Source organism: Choloepus didactylus, chromosome 6 (genome assembly GCF_015220235.1).
Source record: "Choloepus didactylus isolate mChoDid1 chromosome 6, mChoDid1.pri, whole genome shotgun sequence".
Classification (NCBI taxonomy): Eukaryota; Metazoa; Chordata; class Mammalia; order Pilosa; family Megalonychidae; genus Choloepus; species Choloepus didactylus.
Genome location: NC_051312.1, coordinates 110,244,940 through 110,269,456, shown reverse-complemented (window position 1 = coordinate 110,269,456; position 24,517 = coordinate 110,244,940). Strand labels below are relative to the sequence as shown.

Here is a 24,517-nt window from a genome sequence, read left to right as displayed (position 1 = left end):
CTGGAGAACCCCCAGTGGCAAGCGTTGGCAGAAGACCCAGCTATGAGATAGGTGGGGGGACTGATGGCCTTCGGAATCTGGGAGAACCTAACTGCTTAGAGCTTATATGGTTGTTAGAAATCAAACACATAACTTGATAGTCGGAACAAAGGATATGGCTAACAGGTTTTGCTGGCCTGCCAACTTGCACTGTGTGATAGTGGCTACTTGGAGGAGCATGTTGACAAGTAAACTGAGACCAAATCTGAACGGGCAGGGAAGGAAGAAGCGTGCAGCAGCAGCTTGAATGTTAGGTTCCTATCATCACTGCAAGGCAGTAGCTGTAGCATTACTATGTCATAAAGCATTTTAAAATAAATTTTTTTTCAAAATTCATTGAACAGAAAGAACTAGAAAACTGGTTTCCTAACGTCGGTTGATTCCCATCTGCCAAACACAGTCAGGAAATTCAGTATTAGACTGTATGCTAGGGAGTCTCAAAAGAAACATGACAAAAGGGGGTCCTTCGAGAAAAGGAAAGAGAGATGCTCAGGAAGCCTTCCTGAGCATGACTCAGTAGTAACCCCAGTTCCACTGAGATTGAACGGATCCTAGTGGAACAGACCGAGTTGCACTTACATTTCTGTGAAGTGCTGCTTGATCCCGCGTAGCCACTGCTACAGGATGCCTCGCTGTCACTCAGATCAACAGGTGTAGGCTGAAATGGGCAACAACAACAAAAAAATGATTTTTTCATATTTAAGATGTTAAATAATAAATCAAAAGGCTATCATAAGATAAAGAAGTATTCTGTCATAAGGCATGAGAGTATTGTGAGCTAGGAAAAGAAATAGTTAGGTAAAAACCTTGTGAAGTGAGAAGAGATTGCCCATTCTAGGACAAAAGAGAAGGACATGTTAGAGATTTTCACATTCATCAAACTTTAGTTTCAGCATTGACCATGAGCCAGACACAGTTTAGGGCCTGGAAGGGCTAAAATAGGGAAATGGGATCCTTGCACTCCTCATCAGGAGGGAACTGATGGGGTCAGGTACTGGTGAGCATGGACTTTAAGGATTCCATGGTCTACGGACATAGGGAATCTGAAGTGAACATACCTGTAGCAAGAAAATAAACGAAGCCCAGAGGACCCATCATCACTCTCCCTTAATAAATGGGGCCGAAATTAGTTCACAAAATAGGTAGAGGGAACCATTAATGTTTTCCCTTTCCATAGTAACTTCTCTTTGTCCAAGAAGTTGCTATGCCCTGGTCTGCCCAAAAGTGAATAAAGTCAAGAAAAAAACACTTTATGGGAGTAAAGACAAAATGATCACAAGACTATTCTGAGTACTTTCTGGTCCAAGAAGTTGCTCCAAACAGTAAGAGTGTGTAGTTGAGTGTGTAACACACTCAAAAGTTGCATATTTGCAGGTCAGGTCAATCAAGTGGCCTAAATTCAGCAAACAACCCAACCCCCACGGTGATCCCTCAAGAATCTAAACCACGTGTTTGAGGTTACTTATTTTTATAGATTAATTAGCGAGACAATTGAATTAGATTCTATGCTATATAATAATACCTCTGAAAGTCCATCAATTTTTACAAGGCAACATAAAACCAAATCAAGTAATTAAAACTCAGAAGGTGGAGGACAATGGCAAAATTGCCTCCCACATTCAATCCTCTTCACTGGCTGACTTACCTACGTTAGTATCTTAGAATAAAGGCCCACAACGGGAAAACGTGAGACACCTCCTAAAACTCAAAGTTGAGAGACAAAGCTAACGCACTACTTCATAGCAGAGACGGGAGAAAGGTAGGTGAGGCCAAAGTCAACTAAGCGCTATACTCACCGAAGGCGAGTCCCGCGTGCGCCCCACTTCAGTGGCGCTGGGGCTCCGCGTGATACCTCGTGCTCTCACGCGGGCCCGCCCACTCATGTTTCGGATGAACCCAGAGTGACTCGGAAGCCTTAAAGTCTCAATTAAGGTATCTGTCCTTTGGCGTCCAGAGGGCTACGCTGTGAACAGGTGCTGGGTCTCCGACCTCCGTGCAGGGGGTGAAAACGCGGCCGCGGCGTGGGCGGCGGGGGCGCGCAGCCCGCAGAGCTCGCGACCAGAAAGCGCGTGGCGCCGGGTGGGGCCGGGGCCCTGTGCGCAACTGCGGGACCGTGTGTGCCAGTGGTTAGCGCTCGGGGTGGGGGGTGGGGGGGTGCGGGCCGGGTCTAGGCGTGTCCTTGAGAGTCGTGCCCGGACTGCCAGAAGTTTCTGCGGCTCCACTCTTGACCTCCGCTACGCGTAGTGCTTCCTTTGCCTCGTGTGCCCACGTCCCCATCAGGCTTCCGGTGTCCCCCGCTGCCAAGCGCAGGCTGTGGCCTGTGGGCCGCCGCGGCCTCAGCAGGCGCCTTTCGGCAGCAGCACCCCGACTCTCCAGTGTGCCCAGGGACAGTCTTACAGGTTAATTAAGGTACCTGATGCTCTGATTTGACTTTGCAGCTCCAGGCACAACCCAGATCCAGAGCAACAAGGTTTAAATGCGAATTCTGAGAGTTGTGAATTGGCCTGAGGGAAAAGAAAAAAAGAGTTGGCTTGTGTGTTTGTTATTAAATTTCACCTTCAAAACGCAGTTTCATTTTCATAAGAGCATGTTTGGTGTGACCACACATGACAAGTAGGAGCAACCCTAAAACAATGTGGGGTCCAGGCAGATAGTTCCCATGGTGTGATTACCCCAGTTCACCCAAACTTTTATCTTGCTGAAACTTTATTAAAATGAAAATCCGAAGTGGCTTCGAATGGAGAGAAGTACTAGCAGTTATCAATAGTTGAACTCCTCTTAGGCGAAGGTACGTTATTACTAGCTTCAGAGCAATCCTATAAGGGTATTTTTACTACCGATTTGTGGATGAGAATTGACAGAAAAGGGATGGCATTTAAATAGAGCCTGTCACTCTGAGCATCTGAGATCTTCTAATATAAATATTTATTATTTTTATTCATATTATATTTTACATAATGTTTTTTATAAATATAATTGAGTTTCTCTTGGACATATACCCCAAAATTGGATTGCTCGATGTAGTGGGTTGAATTGTGTTCACATAAAAGAAATATCTAAGTTCTAACTCCCATTGTGTGTGAATGTGACCTTATTTAGATATAGGGTCAAGGGAATCTTGACATGAGATCATCCTGAATTTAGGGTAGACCCTAACTGCAATGACTGGGATCCTTTAAGAGGGAAAAGAAAGATCTCAGAAGCAGAGATGCAGGGAAGATGGCTACGTGATGAGGGAAGCTGAAATTGGGGTTATGTAGCCCCAAGCCAAGGAATACTAAGAATTGCAGACAGCCAATAAAAGCTGAGAGAGGGACAGAGAGAGTGAGAGAGTTGGGGGAGTCTCTCTCAGAGCCTCCAGAAGGAACCACCCCTGCCAACAACTTGATTTTGGACTTTTGCCCTCCACAGCTTTGAGATCAATAAATTTCTGTCGTAATTTGTTACAGCAGCCCAAGGAAACTAAGAGGCTGTGTCAGAGGCTTCACACTAAGGACTTCCAGGTGCTGTGCAGTCCACACTCACACCAGCATACTCGAGACTTCCCATTTCCTTCCACCATCCCCCAAAATTTGGCATTCTGCAGCTTTCTAGATTTTGCCTATCTTATGGGTAAGGTAGCAGCACATGTTGTTTTTTCATTTGGCATTTTTCTGCAAACCAGTGTAGGTAAGCACCTGTTCCTATACTTTATAGCTTTGGAGTATTTCACTCTGTGAATTGAATTGCCTTCTTACATCTGTTGCCCATTTTTAATATTGCTTTCCCATTTTTTTCCTTTGAGACTTGGAAGAATTTCATGTCTTTTTTTCCCTAACATTGCAAATATCTTCTCCCAGTCTATCCTTTGTTAATTTTGACTAGGAAGGCCTTTACTACCAAAATCATTAATTTGGTGTATTCAAATTCATCAATTTTTATTTTATTGTTTGTGCTTTTTGAGTCTTTTTAAAAGGAAATTGTCCCTGCCCTTGGTTTACAAGGATATTATATGTCATTTTCTTTTATTAGTTTTGTAACCTTACTGTTCACATAAAATATATATTTTCAGGATACATGTGTGTGTGTGTGTGTGTGTGTGTGTGTGTGTGTGTGTGTAGAAAGTGAAGAAAGGATCCAACTTTATTGCCATATATTATTTTTCCTTATCATCTATTAAACAGTCTATAATTTCTTTAATGGTTTGTGAAGCCACCTCCAGCATATGACATATTCCCATCCATACCTAGATGTGATTCTGTGTTTTCCATTTCTATTCTGCTTATCTATGTCTGTTCTGCACCAATACTTTACTATTTTTTGTTTCTTTGTAGAATTCATAAAATCTTGTGGGGCAAGTCCTATCACTTTGATCTTTTCTTTCCATTTATTTATTCATGAACTGTATTCTTAAATATAAATTTCTAAATCATTTTTTATTGTAGAATATAACATATATACATAGAAATGATAACTTTCCAAGTGCAATTTAACAAGTAGATAGCAAATTTCAAAGAATATTATTGGTTACAGTTCCACAGTTTCAGTTATTTCCTTATTGTGAAATATAAAAAATATACAGAAAGATAATATCTTTCAAATTATGATATAACAAGTAGTTATAAAGGAAATTTCCAAAGTTGTTATGAATTACAGTACCATAGTTTCAGTTATTTCCTTATTGCAAAATATAACATATGTACAAAAAGGCAATTTAACAAGTAGCCATAGAACAAATTTCAAAGGATGTTATGGGTTACAGTTCCATCATTTCAGTTCTTTCCTTCTAGCTATTCTAATACCCTAACAACTAAGAAAAAGAAAATTATGTAAATATTCAGTATTCATAATCCTTTGTTAGATTCCATCTTGTCTGTTGCTACCCCTTCCTCTAGTTTAATCACTTTCCTGGACTTCAGGGATGTCTAGGCAGCGACGACCCCAACTTGTTCATGTTGAAAAGGGGTGTCAACTTTATGAGCAAAGGGGACACAGCTACTTAATGTTTTTGAAGAGGCTATTGCCTCTGGGTTTTGGGGCTTAGTTGGCATAGCAGTTCTCTGAAGGATTTAAGTTTCTAAAGAATAAACTTCGGAGTGAAACTTTTATAGAGGCTCAGATAGGGATCTGGGTATTCTTTAAGGTTTTCAGGACTACTGTCGACTTGGGCTAATCATACTGTGGTCATTTGGCATATCTAGGTGAAGCTTACTAGGAGTAACCTCCAGGACAGCCTTTTGACTCTATTTGAATTCTCTTAGCCACTGAAACCTTATTTTGTTGCCTTTCTTTTCCCCTTTATGGTCAAAAAGGCATTCTCATGCCTCGATGCCAGGGTCGGGCTCATTCCAGGAATCCATGTCCCACGTCACCAGGAAGACTCATTCATCTGGGGGGTCCTGTTCCACACCGGGGGGAGGGTGATTAATTTATTTGCACATCTAGGCTTAGAGAAAGTCCACATTTGTGCAACAAAAGAGCTTCTCTGGAGATGACGTCTAGGCATCCATAAGTTTCACCAGAACAAGACTCAAGATCGAGGGCCTGACTTATAAAGTGGGGGTTCCTGAGTTCACATAGCATATGTTATGTCCACGATAATCCATCCATATCTCACATTATCATCACTTAGTTGTACGACCCTCATCACTCTCCATTTCGAACAGTGCTCATGACCCAAAACACCTCGTAGCTCTTGTCAGCCCTTAATTATTTGTCCCTAGTATTTGTGTAGTACTAGTATGGTATTCCTATTAATTATAATCCCTAGTATGCAATCATAGATTTTTCCCATATACCCTCTGTTGTCAACTCTCTATGCTAGTGTCATATCGTAGAAGTATATCATGCAAGCACCTGTCTATTTTTGTGGTGCTGATATGTGGGAAACATGCCTTTTAACAACCCCTTTCAATTCTATTCACCTTCAATATAGCTCTGATACTTATACCATTAACAAGTAATTGTCACCCCTATCCATTCCCATACCTTTGAATTCACCATCATTAACATATCTGAACATATTAGATTATCATTCCCCCTCACTAGCTTCTATCACTAGGTCCTCAAAATTCTATATTATAAGACATTGATTTTACATTGTTCAGAGAGTTCACAGAAGTGGTAACATACAATATCTCTCCTTTTGTGTCTGACTATTTCACTCAGCATTCTATCTTCAGGGTTCATCCATGTTGCCATATAAATTTTAAATAAGTTTGTCAAGTTTCTTTAAAATTCCCACTTAAATTTTAATTGATAATGTATTGAGTGTATAAATTAATTTGGAAAGAGCTATCATCTTTATGTTAGGTATTTCCATTTGTTCAAGTTTTTCTTTTAAGTCCTTTAAGAGCTTTAGTTTTTTTCATAAAAGTCTCATGAATTTTTAAGTTAATTTCTGGAAATTTTATACTTTTTGTTACTGTGAACTGTGTCTTGTTTTCACTGTATTTCCTAATCGGTTATTGTTAATGTAGACAAATGATATTGATTTTTGTCAGCTGCTATTGTTTATTGAGCTTTCTGAACTCCTTGGTTCTGATAGCTTGCTGTTTGATTTCATTCAGTTTGTATGTAGATGATATATTATATCATGTACAAAAAAAATGACAATTTTGTCTTATCCCTTTATATCTTATTCTTCTCATTACTTTTTCTTGTCTTATCCTGTTGGCCAAGTTTTCCAATACACTGTTGAAGGCTGCTCTGGTATCTGACATCCTTGTTTTCTTCCTGATTTTAAAGAGGCCACCTCTGAAATGTCTCCTTTCTGTATAATGTTTGCTGTGTAAATATCTGGTTTATAGTCTTTATTATTTTATAGATACTCCTCTCTATTCCTGGTTTTTGAAGATTATTTTAACCATAAATAAGTGTAGAACTTTATTAAATACTACTCTGTATCTATTGAAAAGCTTGTGCCAACATTATGAACATGTTCAGGCTGCTCATCAGAGTGTTGTTCATGGTGGCAGGTAGTTGGAGACAGCCACGTGTCCATCAGAATGGGCAATGGGTAGGTAAAATTTGGTAGATGCACAAAGTGGAGTACTCGGGCAACAGTCAGGAGCAATAGCTTAGAGATATTTAGCAACATGAATTTTTAAAACATTAAGAATATGTGTATACGAATATGTGTCATTTTTTCAAGTAAAAATTTATATCAAAGAATATACAGCAGACATAACAGAGTGAGTACATATAGGAAGGAGAATAGGAGTGGGGGTGGGTAGAGTAGGGTGAAAGCAAAAGTACAATACAATACAAATATAATACAATAGGGGACTTGCACAGATCCATGAGAATCATGTACAGTGAATTGAAGAATATGTTTAATTCAACTTTCTCCACTTGATATCCCAAAATGAAATAAATATTATAGCTAATATTTATTTAATGCCTACAGTATGCCAGGCTCTGTGGAAGATATTCAGTTTCACAGATGAGGAAATTGAAGCTTAGGAAACCTAAGTGACTCACCCAAAGTCTTACAGTTTGTGTGGCAGAGTTGGGATTCCAACTCAGGTCTGTCTACCTGCAAATCCGACACCATATCCAGTCATCTCTTCCCTGCAGCTTTTATTTCTCTCCACCCAAGCCAGTAATCTGCCTTAGAGACAGCCTTTACTAGAGAAAAAAAGTCCAAATCCTGTGTAATAAATCATTCCCTGCCTTCTATTTGTTCCCCATCAGAATACCCTTATGTTCTCTTGGGAAACCATGAACCCTGAGGGCTGGCAAGTGCAAGAGGTGATGATGGCCTTGGGCAGAGATGGCCAGTCTTGAATTTGGATCAGTGAAGCCACTCGAATGAATAATAATACATCTCTTTGAAAATGAATGAATCTGAAAGCTGTGTGTTATCATGAACTACTATGTTAAATGGACAGGCAGATGGAAAACAGAATCTGGACAAGGAATTTACTTTTGAAAAGCCATGCTTTGTTGCTGAATGCAAGAATAACCTTTATCCCATGTTTTCCAAATTTACCTCCTTCATTGATGTGATAGCAGTACACAAAGTGCTGAAAACACGAGTTAGTGACATCAAACTGTCAAAACCTAACTCCTCCTCATAAAAACAGAAGTATTGCTTATTTTCAATCATTATCTGAATTTTTTAAACTCTCTGCTAGGATAATTGTAATAAGTAGCATACAAATCAGTCATATTATGCCCTCCACATTTGATTTTTAAAATGCATTTATATTTTTATTGTAATAGCGAGGCAACACAGCATAGTTACAAGTATTTCAGGACTTTGGAATCAGACAGACCAGAGTTTACACCTCAACTCCATCATTTACTAGCTTTCTGATCCAAGAAAATCTACTTAATCTCATTTAGCCTTAGTTTCTTCAACTTTAAAATGGGGACAAAGCTGTGCCAGGATTTCTCAACCTTGGTGCTATTGACATCTGGGGGTGGATCATTCTCTATTGTGGGAGGCTGTCCTGTTCATTGTAAAATGTTTAGCAGCCTCCATGTCTTTATACACTAGATACCAGTAACACCCCCTCAAGTTAAGAAAACCAAAAATGTTTCTAGACATTGCCAACAGTCCCTTGGAATGCAAAATTGCTTCTTGTTGAGAACCACTGAGATGGCTACCCCTCAGGATTGTTTGAAATAATAAAACAATGATAATGATGCTCAGTGCAGTGTTTGGCATATAATTGCAATTGAATAATTATAGTATTATTATAAGAATGTGTGACGGACAAATTTTACAAAAATAAATTCAATACAATATAATTTTTGCAATATTTCATGCTTTTTAACTTGTGTCACATCATTCCATGCGTATGTATCAGCTCAGGATGAAGCTAATCATAGACACCTCTTGTCTTGTGCCCTTTCACATTTTTTTCGGTTCACCTTTTTACTCCAACCATTGCTGTGACCACAGCTGCACATAGTGTGACCTGACAGTGCCTCACCTCAGCTGCACCCAGTAACTGTCACTTTCTGTCCCAGAGCTTCTCTGCTGCCAGAATGCCTGCAGGAATCCACTAGCCATTTTGATACAGGAGCAAACCTTGAAGTCCAAGGGACAGAGAGATGATGGGTACATGCTCCCCTCTTCCATTCCTTGGGCACACAATTCTGTTGTGCATTCTATGGCTTTACAGAGGGGCCCTAGAAGAATCGGAGGCCAAATGCCACAGTGGTGATCAGCTGGATAATGCATGCTGTTGTTGACTTTTATCCTTCCCTATTTCACTCTTCCCAGCCCCTCTCTCCTGTTCCTTTTCATCGCTTCCCAAAAATAAATTGCCTGCTTGCAAGCCCTTATCACAGGGTGTACTTGGGAGGGGATGGGGGTGGGAAAAAACTAGGATAGAATAGTTCAGTAAGAGAATATAGTATTTAATCTTTTTAAATGCATGGGCCTACAATGGGCCCAAGCATTGGCGTCTGAATTTTATCAATGAAGGAAATCACAAATCAAAGATTTACCCCAATTCATCCTGCAAGTCAACTGTGAAATCAATTTTTCAGTCATTTGGCTCTGTAGCTTAATTTTTTTAATGATTTTTTCATCAGGAAAGCCTTATAGATAATGAAAGCCTTCAAGCAGCAACATGTTCCTTTCAGTAATTTGTTTGGTTTGTATCCATGGTGCCTGTTGGTACAAAATTAATTCCCCAGGTGTGACTGAAACACCTGTGGAGTAACTGATCAATAGTGGCTTCATCTTTGGGGTTTGTGTCAATAATACTTCCTGGATTAATTTTGAACAGTCTCTTTTTAAAAAACTTTTTATTTTGAAATATATAACATTTGCAGAAAAGGTACAAGAATAGCAGAAAGAACTCCCATAAACCTTTCACTGAGAGTCGCTAGCTAATATTTTGCCTTATTTCCTTTATTATTTTCTCTCTTTATATGCAATTTTTTCCCCTGAATCATTTGCAAAGAAATTGTAGACATAATGCCCCTTGACCCCAAAACACCTAACTGTGTATTTCTTAAGGAATAAGAATTCCTTAAGAATTCTCTTAGGTGACTATGGAAATTTTAACCTAGATAAAAGACTATTGTCTAAACCATTGTTGTGTAAGTTTCCTGTGGCTGTGTCCCTCAATCTCTACCTTCCTTTTTGTGTGGCCTTCTTCTCTATGTGTGTCTTTTCTTCTGCCCCTTAGAAGGATACTTATTGGATTTAGGGTCCACTTGGGTAATCCAGGATAATCTCATCTCAAGATCCTTAAATTAATTACATTTGCAAAAGCCTATTATCCAAATAAGGTAATATTCACAGATTTCAGAGGCTTGGATATGGACATATCTTTTTGGAAGCCACCATTTAACTCACTACAACAGTCCATAGTTAAATTTTACCAATTATTTCAAAGTGTCCTTTAAAGCACTTTTTTTCTGGTCCAGAACACAATTAGATCAAATGATACATTGCATATAGGTGTCATGTCTCTTTAATCATGAGCAGCTTCTATTTTAAATCATAAATTAAAGAGTTCTTAGAGATGGAACATAAAAAAAATGGCAAATGCCCATTACCATCATCAGAGAGCACCGAAAACTTTTCCTTTGTACATCTCCTATACTTTTGTTCATTTTATAGACACACCATACATCGTACAGTTATACACAGAATGTTAGCTTTTAATTCTTTAAGTCTACTTGAGACAGTATGACTTAGTTATTGTGAGCACAGACACTGAAGTCAGACCACCTGAATTCCAAACCCAGCTCAGCCACACTAGCTTTGAAACCACGGGCAAGATCCTTAATTTTTCTGTACCTTGGCTCCCTCACCTGTAAGATGGGAACACTAATAGCACCTACGTCACAGCATTGTGGTGGAGTTTAAAGAAATAGATTCACACACAAGTCATGAATGTTAGTTAACGGTTTTTTAAATTATCATATTGATTCTTTTGAAGGTTGACAGAACCTTTCTCAAAATAAATGCTTCCTTTCTCTGTGACTCTAACAGTAGTTGGATTACTTTGCATTTGTACACCTTAGAGTTTTTAAATGCTTTTTTTGTTTAGACATTGTAGTTATTAAAATCTCAGGCTTGTGGATGGAAACTAGAGTTTGACCAAATCTCCGCTCTGCCACTTAATAACTGTGGGATCTTAGAAGAATTATTCTCCTGTTACCGGTAAGGGAATTGAGTTTTGAGTTTTAGAGGTTTAGGTAGCTTGTTCAGTGTCTCACAGCTAGAAAAGTCAGAGCCAGGAGGAAAGCATAAAAGCTGACTGAGATTTTTCCGTTGCAGGCAACAGACTTCACCACATTTAGGACAGGACTTGTTCTGAGAAGGAAAAAATTTTTAAAAATTGTTGCAATGTTACACAGATATCAAAGTAACTTTGCAAGTAGAATTAATTCTTATACCACAGATTGTGAGAAATACATTATTGAAATTTCTAGAGAAATAAATAAAAATTCCCCATAATACTTTAGATGTTAAACTGCTTAACTGCTGTGATGGAAATTTTTCCAAAATGCATTATCTGCTCCCTTGCCTACAGTGAGTGCATTAAAGTAACTTCTGGAGAATTGGATTTACAAGCATTGAATATTCTGTGCTGCAGAGGTGTTTCTTTTGATCTATTTGCACCCCATCTTGCTCCAGAAAGGATTTAAGATTACTTGCTTGTGTACAAGGTAAAATGAAAGGAAAACAGTTGCAATGGAGAGGTTCTCATGGATATTGCCTAGTTCCTCCTCTGGTCCCCTAGCTACCAGGTTTGCACTTTCCTCCCCTGAGCACTCCTTGAGAAAAACCCATCCAACCCTTGAAGGAAGCCCTACTCCAACTACCCACAGGGGTCTCTCTCCATGAACCCTTCCTCCCACCCTAGGGCCACACTTTGTCTTCCACGGGTCCTTGGTACTTTTTACTGTTGTGGGCCCCTTCCTCAATAATAATTATTAAAAATTGTATTTTATAACTTAATTTGTATAAAGATAAATATATTAATATTATATATTAAAACATAGTCTTTGACCTAAAACTTTTTCTCTTCTGATTTCAAAATTAATTAAACATTTTCATGGACCCCCCACCCCCCGAAAAAAAAAGTATTGTTGGCTCTAGGCACTGCAGCTACTGTGCTTGATGGATAAGTAAACTGTGGCCCCAACCCATATGTGCTGGTTTGAATGTATTGTGTCCCCCAAATGCCATTATCTTTGTAGTCTTGTAGGGGCAGATGTTTTGGTGCTGGTTGGATTTGCTTGGAATATGCCCACCCAGCTGTGGGAGATGACTGTGATGAGATGTTCCCATGGAGGTGTGGCCCCGCCCATTCAGGGTGGGCCTTGATCAGTGGAGCTATATAAATGGGCTGACTCAAAGAGAGGAAAGGGAGTGCAGCTGGGAGTGATGTTTTGAAGAGGAGCAAGCTTGCTAGAGAGGAGCGTCCTGGGAGAAAGCTGTTTTGAGGCCGGAGCTTTGGAGCAGACGCCAGCTGCCTTCCTAGCTAGCAGAGGTTTTCCGGACGCCATTGGCCATCCTCCGGTGAGGGTGCCCGGTTGCTGATGTGTTGCCTTGGACGCTTTGTGGCCTTAAGACTGTAACTGTGTAGCGAAATAAACCCCAGTTTTATAAAAGCCAGTCCATCTCTGGTGTTTTGCATTCTGCAGCATTAGCAAACTAAGACACCATATGTATCGCCCCAAGTATGAGTGATTTGATGTAGAAACATATTCAGAGACTTTAGCAGGAAGGTAAAGGATGGTCACTGACTCCCATTCCCAGAGAAGCACGTAGCAGGTGGGGTGAGGGAGGATCACTGGGCCTCTAAGTTCAGTGGCCAAGGCGGGACAAGGGTCTTCCGGATCAGATTCTTTGCAGTAGTTCCCTCTGTAGGAGCTGCAGGCATGTCCACTGGTTTTATTTAACTATGGAACCTGTTAGAGTAGAACATGCACCTCTTCTAAGGACAGGCATAGTTGGGGGGTGGGGGAGAGTACTGCCTAAATGCATATTGGGGGAAAAAAATTTTCCCTAATTAGTAAGGCCTGTTCTCCTTCCTTCCAAGTCTGCCTGTCCCCCTTAATTTGCCTTTGGTTTCTTTTCAGCTTTACCTTGAAGCTTACCCAAATAAAAAAGGAAGTTATATTCTCTCAAAACTGGGTGCTTGCTTTGTTACCCCAAGGAAAGGCTCCAGATTTATGATTCTAGCAAGGACTCAATTACAGTAATTTATTTTCTCAGTCCTGGTGTTTGGTATGGAGGGATAGAATGCAGTAGTAACTATATAGCATAAAGAGACATCACCAGATATCTATAATAAACTGGCCTAAGATCTATGAAGTTCAGAGTTGTTGACCTTGGTCTGAAAAATTGGGAACAGTGAGCCTCCTACATGTCCACTGGACCCAGCCAACACTAACTCCCTAACTGAACTCATGCCTCAGATAGCTCTGCCCCCAATATGCCCTCATTATCAAACTTGATGGCCGAAGTCAGGTCTGCCCAAAGGAAGCTAGTTTAGCTGAGATATTTTGAGATAGTTATATTCAAATTTGGTAAGACCCCTGGTTAGCAGTTCTGGTCTTGCTTTAGTCTGGCACTGGCAATATTCACTAGACATAGAGAGAGTAAGTTGCTGGAAGAGATGGTACCTAGTCTTTGAGGAGGAAATTTCTCTCAGGGATGGCTGGGGGGAGTCAGTGGGTGGTGTCACAGGTTCCTCTCTTTACACCTCAAACCTATGATCTCCGTTAGAAAAGGCCTTATCAGGTCACGATCAATGGGTTTGCATTTCATTGAGTAACCTCAATGAAGAGTGTAGGGACAGACAATAGTTTAAAAGTAAAGAACACTTAAGACAAGAATTCACCTTTAACACATTTCTACTAAAGGAGCACTTAAGGTAAAATGAACAAGTTTACAATGTAAAAATTAATTGATACATTTCCAAGCCTGGGAGCCCCTGTTCCTCCAGACACAACTGAACATGAGGTCAGAGAGCTCCTTGTTTGAGTTACAGAGAATTTATAGCATCTTGATTTACAGTAACTTTAAGTCATAGTCTATTTTTACATTAAATGATGCTTCATGAACATGAATGTCTCATGATCAAAGGAAGGTATCCACAGTGTTATCTAAGACTTAGCTTTGAATGCCTGTAGAACTCTACTAAAAATATTTTTACCAATTAAGCTATGACTTCTGTAAGAGCAATATAACATACTTTTACTTATATAAAGACTAAAAATTAGAAAACATTACTATTACTTGTCTCTAACTTGTTATATAGTTTTTTTTATTTTATTCTATTGATTAGTTTAGCCTTTACATCATATTGATAAACATACATTTGATTAGGACTGTATTCATCCTTGCTACATTATTTATGACTTCTCTATGATTAAAGTAACAGCTGCAGTCCATCCTGTTTCACAGGATGATTACATTTTATCTATGTTTAAGAAGGTTGAGAGGGCCTTTCTGCTTTCTTGAAAATATTCACAGCTTTTTTTAACTGTTTAGCTTCTCCTTCAGTATAATTTTCTAATATGGGACTTGAAAGGTATGAATCATCTGTCCCAGTTATTATAGTAAGGCCTTTCTACTTTTTATCATTTGGAAATTGTACTTGAGTGTTTTTAGGTAAAAGTTCTGTTAAATATGCTTCTGTATCAGAAGGAATAACTGGCTCTTCACTATCAGAACAGAAAATATGAGAGCAGCATAGAGAGAAGGAGTTAGCAGCCCCAGTATTAGATTCCTCAGAAGAGATATTATCCTGCAACAGTGGGGCTCTAACAACACCCCAGCTTCAACCATATATTGGATTCCACATAAAATTTTGTTTGAAATTGGATTCTGCTCCTAAAAAAGACATTTGAAAGTTTATTAAAGAGTCTTTTTCCTTACTTTGAGGCAAGAAGCTACCTAAACAGAAGCTTAAAGGTTCAGAATGGCCGATAATCCATCCGCCTAAACTCTAGGTAGTATACAAGAGAAGCAGGGAGCCTTTGAGGCCGAGAAACCTGTATTAGCCGAGCTCTGCACTGATGAGCTGTATGATCAGAACCAACTAACTCAGCCCCTCTCAGTTTTCTATAAAGAAGAGATAATAAAACTTAACTCACAGTGAGTGTTGTTGTTATAACGGGGTAATGTATGTGGGAAAGTACCGAAGTAGACAGCTACAGAAAAGGTTCGAGGATGTTCACCGTCTCCCCTGGGCTCCCTTTCCCCTCAGCAACCCCATATGCTCTCGCTGTTAAAGGAATTTCTTTCCTACCCCATGAGGCAAAACATTTTCTCTTATATGGGCTCCAGCAGAGATAAAAGATACTGGGTTTCATTCTGAACAATGAGCCCTCATATGCCTTAAAAATTATTTTATTTATTTGATTATTTGTTTATTTTCTGTCTCTGCAGTATGGTTCCACCATGAGGGCTTGAAGCTTCTCTGCATGTTCACTCTTTTATCCCCAGCAACTAGAACAGTGCCCAGCACTGGCTAAGTATTTGTTGAATGATTGAGGATGTTTGGCGACCTTGAGAAAACTCCCCTTAGCTTTTTCTTCTCCGGTTTAGATGGCCCCATCATGTCACACTTTTCCAAAAAGAACTTTTATTCCCCCCAGCTCTTTCATCAGGTTTCTCAAATGATTCAACAATTTTAGAAATTATCAAAGCAGAATAGTAAAGTAAAATGGTAACTCTCATGCATCCTGAGACGCGGAAATAAACTTGAATCTTGCTTCCTCAGTTTAATTTGCTCCCTGCCTAAAGTTTAGGCCCTAGACTGTTATACTTAATATATAAATCAAAACATTATATCCATAATCCCAAGAAAATGCAAATGGAATTTCTAGCAGAATGGCAGGGTTGCCAAAAGTTGATGTCTAAATAATTGTGATTTATGTGTGTATATGGTACATGCTTAAAGAATTACTGGACAATAAAGGACCTTGTTAAATCTTTAAAGGAGGAACCAATTAGAGTTTGAAGAATTTCCAAAAGTGCTTTTTTTAGTACTTTAGATTATTTTATTATGAAACAATAAAAGAAAAGTTCAGAAATAAATTAACCAATCTAGAGGACTGCTGGCAAAATAAAGTGTTTTCAGATGAAGCAAGGCATATGCAATGTGTAAAGACATTCATTTCTTTTGGCTTTAAGGGGTCTGTTAAGACTCACGGAAAGAATGAATACTATAGAGACAAGTATAAAAAGGAAGGAGCAAATGGATTTTTTTTTTTTAATTAGAAACTTTACAAATGACGTTTGCATGACTGAGGATTTTCTGGTTAATTATGTGTGGATCATGATGAATAGATGCTCATTTAAAAGTGTTACTCAGAAAATACTTCAGGCAAAATGTTTATCATGCCTTGGAACCTCAAATGCATACAAGGCTAAGTGGAAATAAAGAGGAACTTTTAGTCACTCTCACTGCTTTGTTTTGCAAACTGAGAATCAGAGAGCAAAACTGCCTGTGCTACCATGAATTAATCACCTTAATGTCACACCATTCTTCTTAACTAAATGAATAACATTGTGTGCTGGTTTGTATGTGTTATGTCCCCCAGAAAAAGCCATGTTCTTTAATGCAATCTTGTAGGGGCAGACGTATTCGTGTTGATTAGGTTGTAACCTATTGATTAAGTGTTTTCATGGAGATGTGACTCAGTCAGCTGTGGGCAAGACTTTTGATTGGATAATTTCCATGGAGGTGTTCCTCACCCATTCAGGGTGGGGTAATTGGATCACTGGAGTCCTATAAAAAGAGCTCACAAACCAAGGGACCTGAAAGTAATTGAGAGTGACATTTTGAAGAGGAGCTGCAGCTAAGAGAAGGACGAAACGCCCCAAGAGCAACATTTTGGAGAATGCCATTTTGAAACGCAACCTGGGAGCAAGCAGATGCCAGTCATCTGCCTTCCCAGCTAACAGAGGTTTTCCAGATGCCAATGGCCTTTCTTCAGTGAAGGTACTCTATTGTTGATGCCTTACTTTGGACACTTTATGGCCTTCAGGCTGTAACTTTGTAACCAAATAAACCCCCTTTATAAAAGCCAATCCATTTCTGGTATTTTGCATAATGGCAGCATTAGCAAACCAGAACACATTGTTTCACTCAAAGATACTTGCCTATTTGTGTGGGGTACTGAGGTCTAGACTTCATAAATGTCCTGAACCAAAACAGTATTACTGGCTTAAAACCTAGGATGGCACCACACAAAACTGGTGGTGTATTTGCCAATTTCAGTCTCCCAGTTAAGTATGTAGTGAACCATCTCCTTCCTAGTACATCAAATAAAGATTGTATTGTCAGGTCCTTAAACAGCAAAGATGAAGAAGATTATGGTGGTTGCAACTAAGGGCAACAATAAAATCATCGCATCCTATTATTTCGTAGGACATAAAAATCTGAGAGAATAAGGTTACATGGCATACTTAAAGGAATAAACTTAAATAACCAAACTCTCCCTTTAGTTCATTGAATTTCTTATATAACTCTCTCTAAATTTGAGCTCAAAGTTTTAAAAGAAGGATAGCTAATATTACATAAAATCACTGGCACAAAATCTTCTTACCCTATGTTCTTGTGGAAAAAAAAAAGAAGAAAGGCCAAACAGATACACAAATTTTAAAAAGAAAGAAAGAAAAGACAGAAGGGAGGGAGGAAGGGAAGGAAAAGGAAAGTAGTAAGAAAAGTGAACAATATAGAAAGATAAAAGCCTATTCTGGTAGAATAAGTTCTACCAAACATTGAAGGAAGAAACAATACAATTCTACCCAAACTCTTACAGAAAATAGAATAGGAGGGAGCACCTCCCAACTCATTTTATGAGGTCAATATTACCTAAACCAAGCAAAGATATTACAAAGAAAAAAAAATACAGACCAGTATCCCTCATGACCATAGATGCAAAAATCTTCAACAACATATTAACAAATTGAATCCAGCAATATACAAAAAAGGATAACACATGATTACCAACTGGTTTTATGCTGGGAATGCAAGGCTGGTTCAACATTTGAAATGAATCAGTGTAATTCACCATATCAGCAGACTGAAGAGAAAAACCATATGATCATCTCAATATATGCAAAAAACACTTGACGAAACTCAACATACACTCAAGATAAATCTCACAGCCAAACTAAAAACTGAAGGGAACTTCTTTTCCCTAATAAAAAGCATATACAAAAAATCCAATTGGTAACATCATACTTAATGTCAATAGACTGAATGTTTCCCCCTATGATCAGAAACAAAGCAAGAATGTCTGCTTGTACCACTCTTACTCAACATAATATTGGTGGTCCTAGCCAGTGCAGTAAGGAATGAAAAAGCTATGAAAAGAATACAGGTAGAAAAGGAAAATATAAATCAGACACTTTTTATAGACGATGATTGCCTATAGGGAAATTTCCAAAACCTCTACAAACAAAATAAAAAAATAAAAAAAGCTATTAGAATTAATAAGTGAGTTTTACAAGTTCACAGGATATAAAGTGTATATATAAAAATCAGTGTATTTCTTTATACTTGCATTAAAAACCATTATCAAATAGGTATAAAACGAACAAAATATGGACAGTATCTGTATGCTAAAAACTACAAAACAGTGATGAAAGAAATTTAAAAAAACTTAAATAAATGGAGAGAGATACTGTGTTCATGGATTGGAAGACTCAATATTTTTAAAATGACAGTTGTCCCTAAATTTATCTATAGTATCAGTGTAATCCCAATTTTAAAAATCCAGCAAGCTTTTTGTAGATACAGAAAATCTGATTCTAAAATTTATATAGAAAGGTAAAAGAACTAGAATACCCAAAACAATTTTGAAAAAGAACAAAGTAGGAAGACTCAGACTACCTGATTTCAAGATTTACCACATACAGGACCACAGTGACTAAAACAGGGTGGTATTGGCAAAACAATAAATTCTTTTATCAATTGAATAGAATAGAGAGTCCAGAACTAGATCCACACAAATATAGTCAATTGATTTTTGACAAGGGTTGCAAAAGCATTTTGATGGAGAAAGAGTAGTCTTTTCAGAAAATGATGCTGGAACAATTGGATATACATACACAAAAAAAGAAAAATGAACCTCAACTCATATGGCACACCATATACAAAAATTAATTGTATAATTGATCATAGACCTAAATTTAAACCCTAAGACTATAAATTTATTGAAGAAAACATAAGAGAAATTTCTTTATATCTTTAGAGTAGGCAAAGATCACTTAGCTGTGACACTGAAAGTACAACCCATAAAAGAAAAAACTTGTAATATAAGACTTCAACAAAATTTAAAATTTCTGTTCTTCAAAAGATAATGACAAGTTGACTTACAGATTGAATGCAATCCCAATAAAAAATTCCAATATCCTTCTTTGCAGAAATGGAAAAGCCAATCATTAAATTCAAATGGAAAGTCAAGGGGCCCCAAATAACCATACCATCTTAAAAAAGAAGAACGAAGTTGGAGAACTCACACTTCCCAGTTTCAAACTTATTACAAAGCTCCAGTAATCAAAATAGTGTCATAAGGACAGACATATAGACCAATGGAATTGAATGGAGAGTTAAGCAATAAACCAACACATCCATGGCCAATTGATTTTTGACAGGGGTGCCAAGTCCCATCAATGGAGAAAGAATAGTCTCTTCAACAAACTGTCTGGGAAAACATAGGGAAATATTTCAAGAGCTTGTATTAGTCAATGGATTCTTAGACTTTACCAAGAGCACTAGTAACAAAATTAAAAATAGATAAATTGTGCAGAAGAAATGGAAATGTCCTCATATAGCTTGTGGTGGTAAATACATAACTATGTGATTATATCAGGAACCATTGATTGTTTACTTAGGATGGATTGTATGGTATGTGAATAAAACTGTTTAAAAAAATAAACAGTATGATACAAGTGCTGGAGAAAATATTAAGAAAGGGATGTACCTATTCACTGTTGGTAAGGAAGTAGAATGGTGCAGCCCATTTGAAGGGCAGTGTGTTGGTTCCACAGGAGGCTAGTATAGGGTTGCTGTGACGGTTAGGTTCATATGTCAGCTTGACCAGGTGATAGTACCCAGCTGTCTGGTCAAGCAAACACTGGCCAAACAATTGCTGCGAGGACATTTGTGGCTGGTTAATAAACCAACAGGCTGGTTTATTAAATCATCAGTCAATTGACTGCAGCTGTGACTGATGTCTCACCAAAGGGCGTGTCTTCCACAATGAGAGGATGCAATTGGCTGGATTTAATCCAGTTAATCAGTTGAAGACTTATAACTGAGACAGATAGAGGACCTTCACTTCTTCTTCGGCTGCCCAGCGAAGTGTTTCCTGAAGAGTTCGTCGAAGTCACCAGTTCGTTTCCTGAGGAGTTCATCGAACACATTCGTCGAAGATCCCAGTTCGTTTCCTGAGGAGTTCGTCAAAGTTGCTGGTTCGTTTCCTGAGGAGTTCATTGGACATCTTCCTTGGAGTTGACTGCTTGCTGACTGCTCTACAGAATTTGGACTCGTGCATACCCACAGTTGCGTGAGTCACTTTTATAAATTTTATAGTCACCTTTCATTGATTCTGTTTCCCTAGAGAACCCTAACTAATACAGTTGCCATATGATCCTGCAACCCCGTTATGAGGAATATACCTGGAAGGATTGAAAACGGACATGAATGGACATTTGAACACTGGTATTTATGGCAGCAGTATTCACAATTTGCAATGGATGGTGGGGGCCTAAGGGTACATCAAGTGATGAACAGAAGGGTGAACTGTGGTGTATGCATACAATGGAATACTGAGTGGCTGTGAGAAGGAATGAAGTTGTGAGGCATGCAATTAGATGAATCAACTTTGAGGACAGTATGTTGAGTGAAATAAGCCAGAAACGAAAAGACTAATATTATAACACCTCACTAATATGGACTAACTATAATGTGCAAACTCTGAGAATTGAATTCAAGAGCTTAGGTTATGGGGGGGGGGACTTATGGTAAAGGTTCCTAGATTGTAAGCTCTTACAGCAGTCAACATCTGTTCCTGAGTTGTTACAGTTATTTCTAAATTCTGAGATGCTGGGCTCTTTGTGTATAACCTGGTCATTCCCTGGAACTTTGGGTATTTGTGTGACACCGGAGACTCCGAGCTAGAGTTCGGTAGCTGTGAAAGTCAGTATTACTCCATACAGCAACTGTCAAAAAAAGCTGAAAAAGAGATCAGACTTTAGTTAGCAATATGAATGAAACTGATCTTGTTAGGACTAATGTAAATCAGACTAAAGGGTAAAGGATGATACTGATGGTGTTTTAAAACTTCAACTTCTACATGAGCCCAAAGGAAGAGATGTTTATTTGGTGCAAAATTTATATTTTCTGTAGCACACTATCTAATTTAACTTGTATGGTCAGTTTATTTGAGCACCATAATCACATGGAACCTTGAATAGGGAGTGAGATCTTGTTGGTTTGTACAGGTTAGTGTAAGGCCCTGATGTATCCCAGAATAATTTGGGAAGAGAATAAAAAAACTATTTGCACAGCCCTCTTGAGGGACTTGGGGAAAAGGAGGAAATGTTGAACTTCCCCACCTGGGGAATTCCTGATTTTCTCACAAGCATTGGGGACTACCATTTTAATAGGCCAAGCCCTCGATCTTGGGCCTTGCCTTTATGAAACATATTTCTGCAAAGGAGAAGCTAAGCCTACTTATAATTATTCCCAAGAGGTACTCCCAGAGAACCTCTTTTGTTGCTCAGATGTGGCCTTTCTCTCTAAGCCAACTCTGCAAATAACTCGCTGCCCTCCCCACTACGTGGGACATGACTCCCAAAGATGAGCCTAGCCCTGGCATCATGATATTGAGAAAGGCTTTTTGGACCAAAAGGGGGAAGAGAAATGAAGCAAAATAGAATTTCAGTGGCGGAGAGATTTCAAACAGAGTTGAGAGGTCATTCTGGAGGTTATTCTTACTTATTATAAAGATGTCCCTTTATAGTTTTTAGTGTATTGGAATAGCTAGAAGGAAGCACCTGAAACTGTTGAACTGTAATCTGATAGCCTTGATTCTTGAAGATGATTATATAATATATAGCTCTTAAGGTGTGACTATGTAATTGCAAAAACCTTATGACTGATGCTCCCTTTACCCAGTGTATAGACAGATGGGAGTAAGAAAACAAAGACAAAAAATAAATAAATAATAGAGTGGGATAAGGGGTATGGGATGTTTTGGATGTTCTTTTTTTATTTTTTATTTGGAGTAATGAAAATGTTCAAAAATTGACTGTGGTGATGAATGCACGACTAAATGATGATACTGCGAACCATTGATTGTACACTTTGGATGATTATCTGGTATGTGAATATATCTCAATAAAATTGCATTTAAAAATAGATAAATTGGACTTCATTCAAATTAAAAACATTTGTGCATCAAAAGACTTTATCATGAAAGTAAAAATACAACCTACAAAATGGGAGAAAATATTTGAAAACCATATATCTGATAAGAATTTAGTATCCAGAATATATTAAGAACTCAACAACAAAAGACAACCAAGTTAAAAAAAATGGGCAAAGGACTTAAATAGACATTTCTCCAAAGAAGATATACAAATAGCCAATAAGTATATGAAAGATGTGCAACATCATTAGCCATTAGGGAAATGCAAATCAAAACCACAATGAGATACCACTTCACACCCACTAGAATGTCTAATATTAAAAAATAATAATAATAAAGTGGGAAATAAATGTTGGCAAGGATAGGAACCCTTGTACGTTGTTGGTAGGAATGTAAAAATGGTTCCGCTTCTATGGAAGATAGTTTGCTGATTCCTCAAAAAGTTACACCTAGAATCACCATATGACTTTGCAATCCCACTTCTAGGTATATAACTGAAAGCAGGGCCTCAGGTAGGTAGTTGTACACTGATGTTCATAGCAGCCTTATTCACAATAGCCAAAAGGTAGAAGCAATCCAAATGTCTATTAACAAATGAATGAATAAAGAAAATGTAGTATATACAGAAATGGAATATTATTCAGCCACAAAAGGAAATGAAGTTCTGATACATGTGACAACATGTATGAACCTTGAAGACATCATATTGAGTGAAATAAGCCAGACACAAAAAGATATTGTGTGATTTCACTTATATTGAATAACTAGAATATACAAATTTGTCAAGACAAAAAGTAGAGTGCGGACTCGGGCAAGATGGTGGCAGTGAGAGGAGTGGAAGCTAAGTAGTCCCCCTGGAACAACTACAAAAAACCAGAAACAACTAGTAAATAATCCAGAATAACTGCAGGGGGAACAAACGAGACCATCCACTCATCATACACCAACCTGAATTGGGAGGAATGCCCGAGAACACAGCATAAAATCTGTAAGTAAAACCTGCGGATCCAAGTTGTGAGACCCCCTCCCCCATAGCCCGAGCTGCAAAGCCTCGTGGTGCCAGAGAGAAGCTCTCTCCCAGCAAGTGAATATAGCTCAGCTGAGCGCCAACTGGGGTCTTAAGTAGCGAGTGTGAACTGCTCACTACAGGTACGCGGCCCCAAAAAACAGACAGAGGCTTTGGGTGAAGACTGACCTGGGAGAGCCGGAGGGTCACCTTGGACTGGGTCTGAAGGGGACTATCTGTTTCTTTTTCGGCTCAGTGGAGAAAGCCCCAGTCATATTCAGTTTCCAGGGCTATGACTCGGGGAAGGGTGGAGACACCACAAGCAGAGAGCGGGACCATTGAAATGCTAATGACCTCCACCTGAGGGGTCTGTCTTCTCTAGGAGGAAAGGGGTGGGGCCCTTTCCATTCAGAACCAGACCCCAGAGCCTGGGGGAACACGGCTATACCTCCTCACACCAGTCAAGAATTATAGGCTAACAGGCGTCACCTGCTGTGCAGAAAAGCACAGTGACCCGAGGCATCAAAGGGTGGAGCAATTTTCTAAGACACACCCGCAGGGAAATCAGATACTGAATATTTCTTCCCTCTGGGACCTGAGCCTGTTCTGGTCTGGGAAAACCTGATTTGGATAACCAAGGAAACCATGCCTAGACAACAGAAAATTACAACCTACACTAAGAAAAACAAAGTTATGGCCCAGTCAAAGGAACAAACGTACACTTCAACTGAGATACAGGAATTTAAACAACTAATGCTAAATCAAATCAAAAAGTTTAGAGAAGATATTGCAAAAGAGATGGAGGCTGTAAAGGAAGCACTGGACATGTATACGGCAGAAATCAAAAGTTCAAAATACCTACTAGTAGAATCTATGGAAATGAAAGGCACAACACAAGAGATGAAAGACACAATGGAAACATAAAACAGTAGATCTCAAGAGGCAGAAGAAAACACTCAGGAACTGGAGAACAAAACACCTGAAAGCCTACATGCAAAGGAGCAGATGGAGAAAAGAATGAAAAAATATGAGCAACGTCTCTGGGAACTCAAGGATGAAAAAAAGTACAATAATGTACATATCATTGGTGTCCCAGAAGGAGAAGAGAAGGGA

The 24,517-nt window shown here is 38.7% G+C and overlaps 1 protein-coding gene across 1 annotated transcript in view; it reads right to left on the bottom strand.

The window, feature by feature from the left end:
* Positions 1–1,922, bottom strand: part of PIWIL4 (piwi like RNA-mediated gene silencing 4) — a 51,429-nt gene extending 49,507 nt beyond the window's left edge. The window contains exons 1-2 of the mRNA XM_037840023.1: positions 1,836–1,922; positions 619–697 (exon numbers count right to left, since the gene is read on the bottom strand). Coding sequence (XP_037695951.1) covers positions 619–697; positions 1,836–1,922 — 166 coding nt within the window. The remainder of the gene's footprint in view (positions 1–618; positions 698–1,835) is intronic.
* Between the last annotated feature and the right edge of the window lie 22,595 nt (positions 1,923–24,517).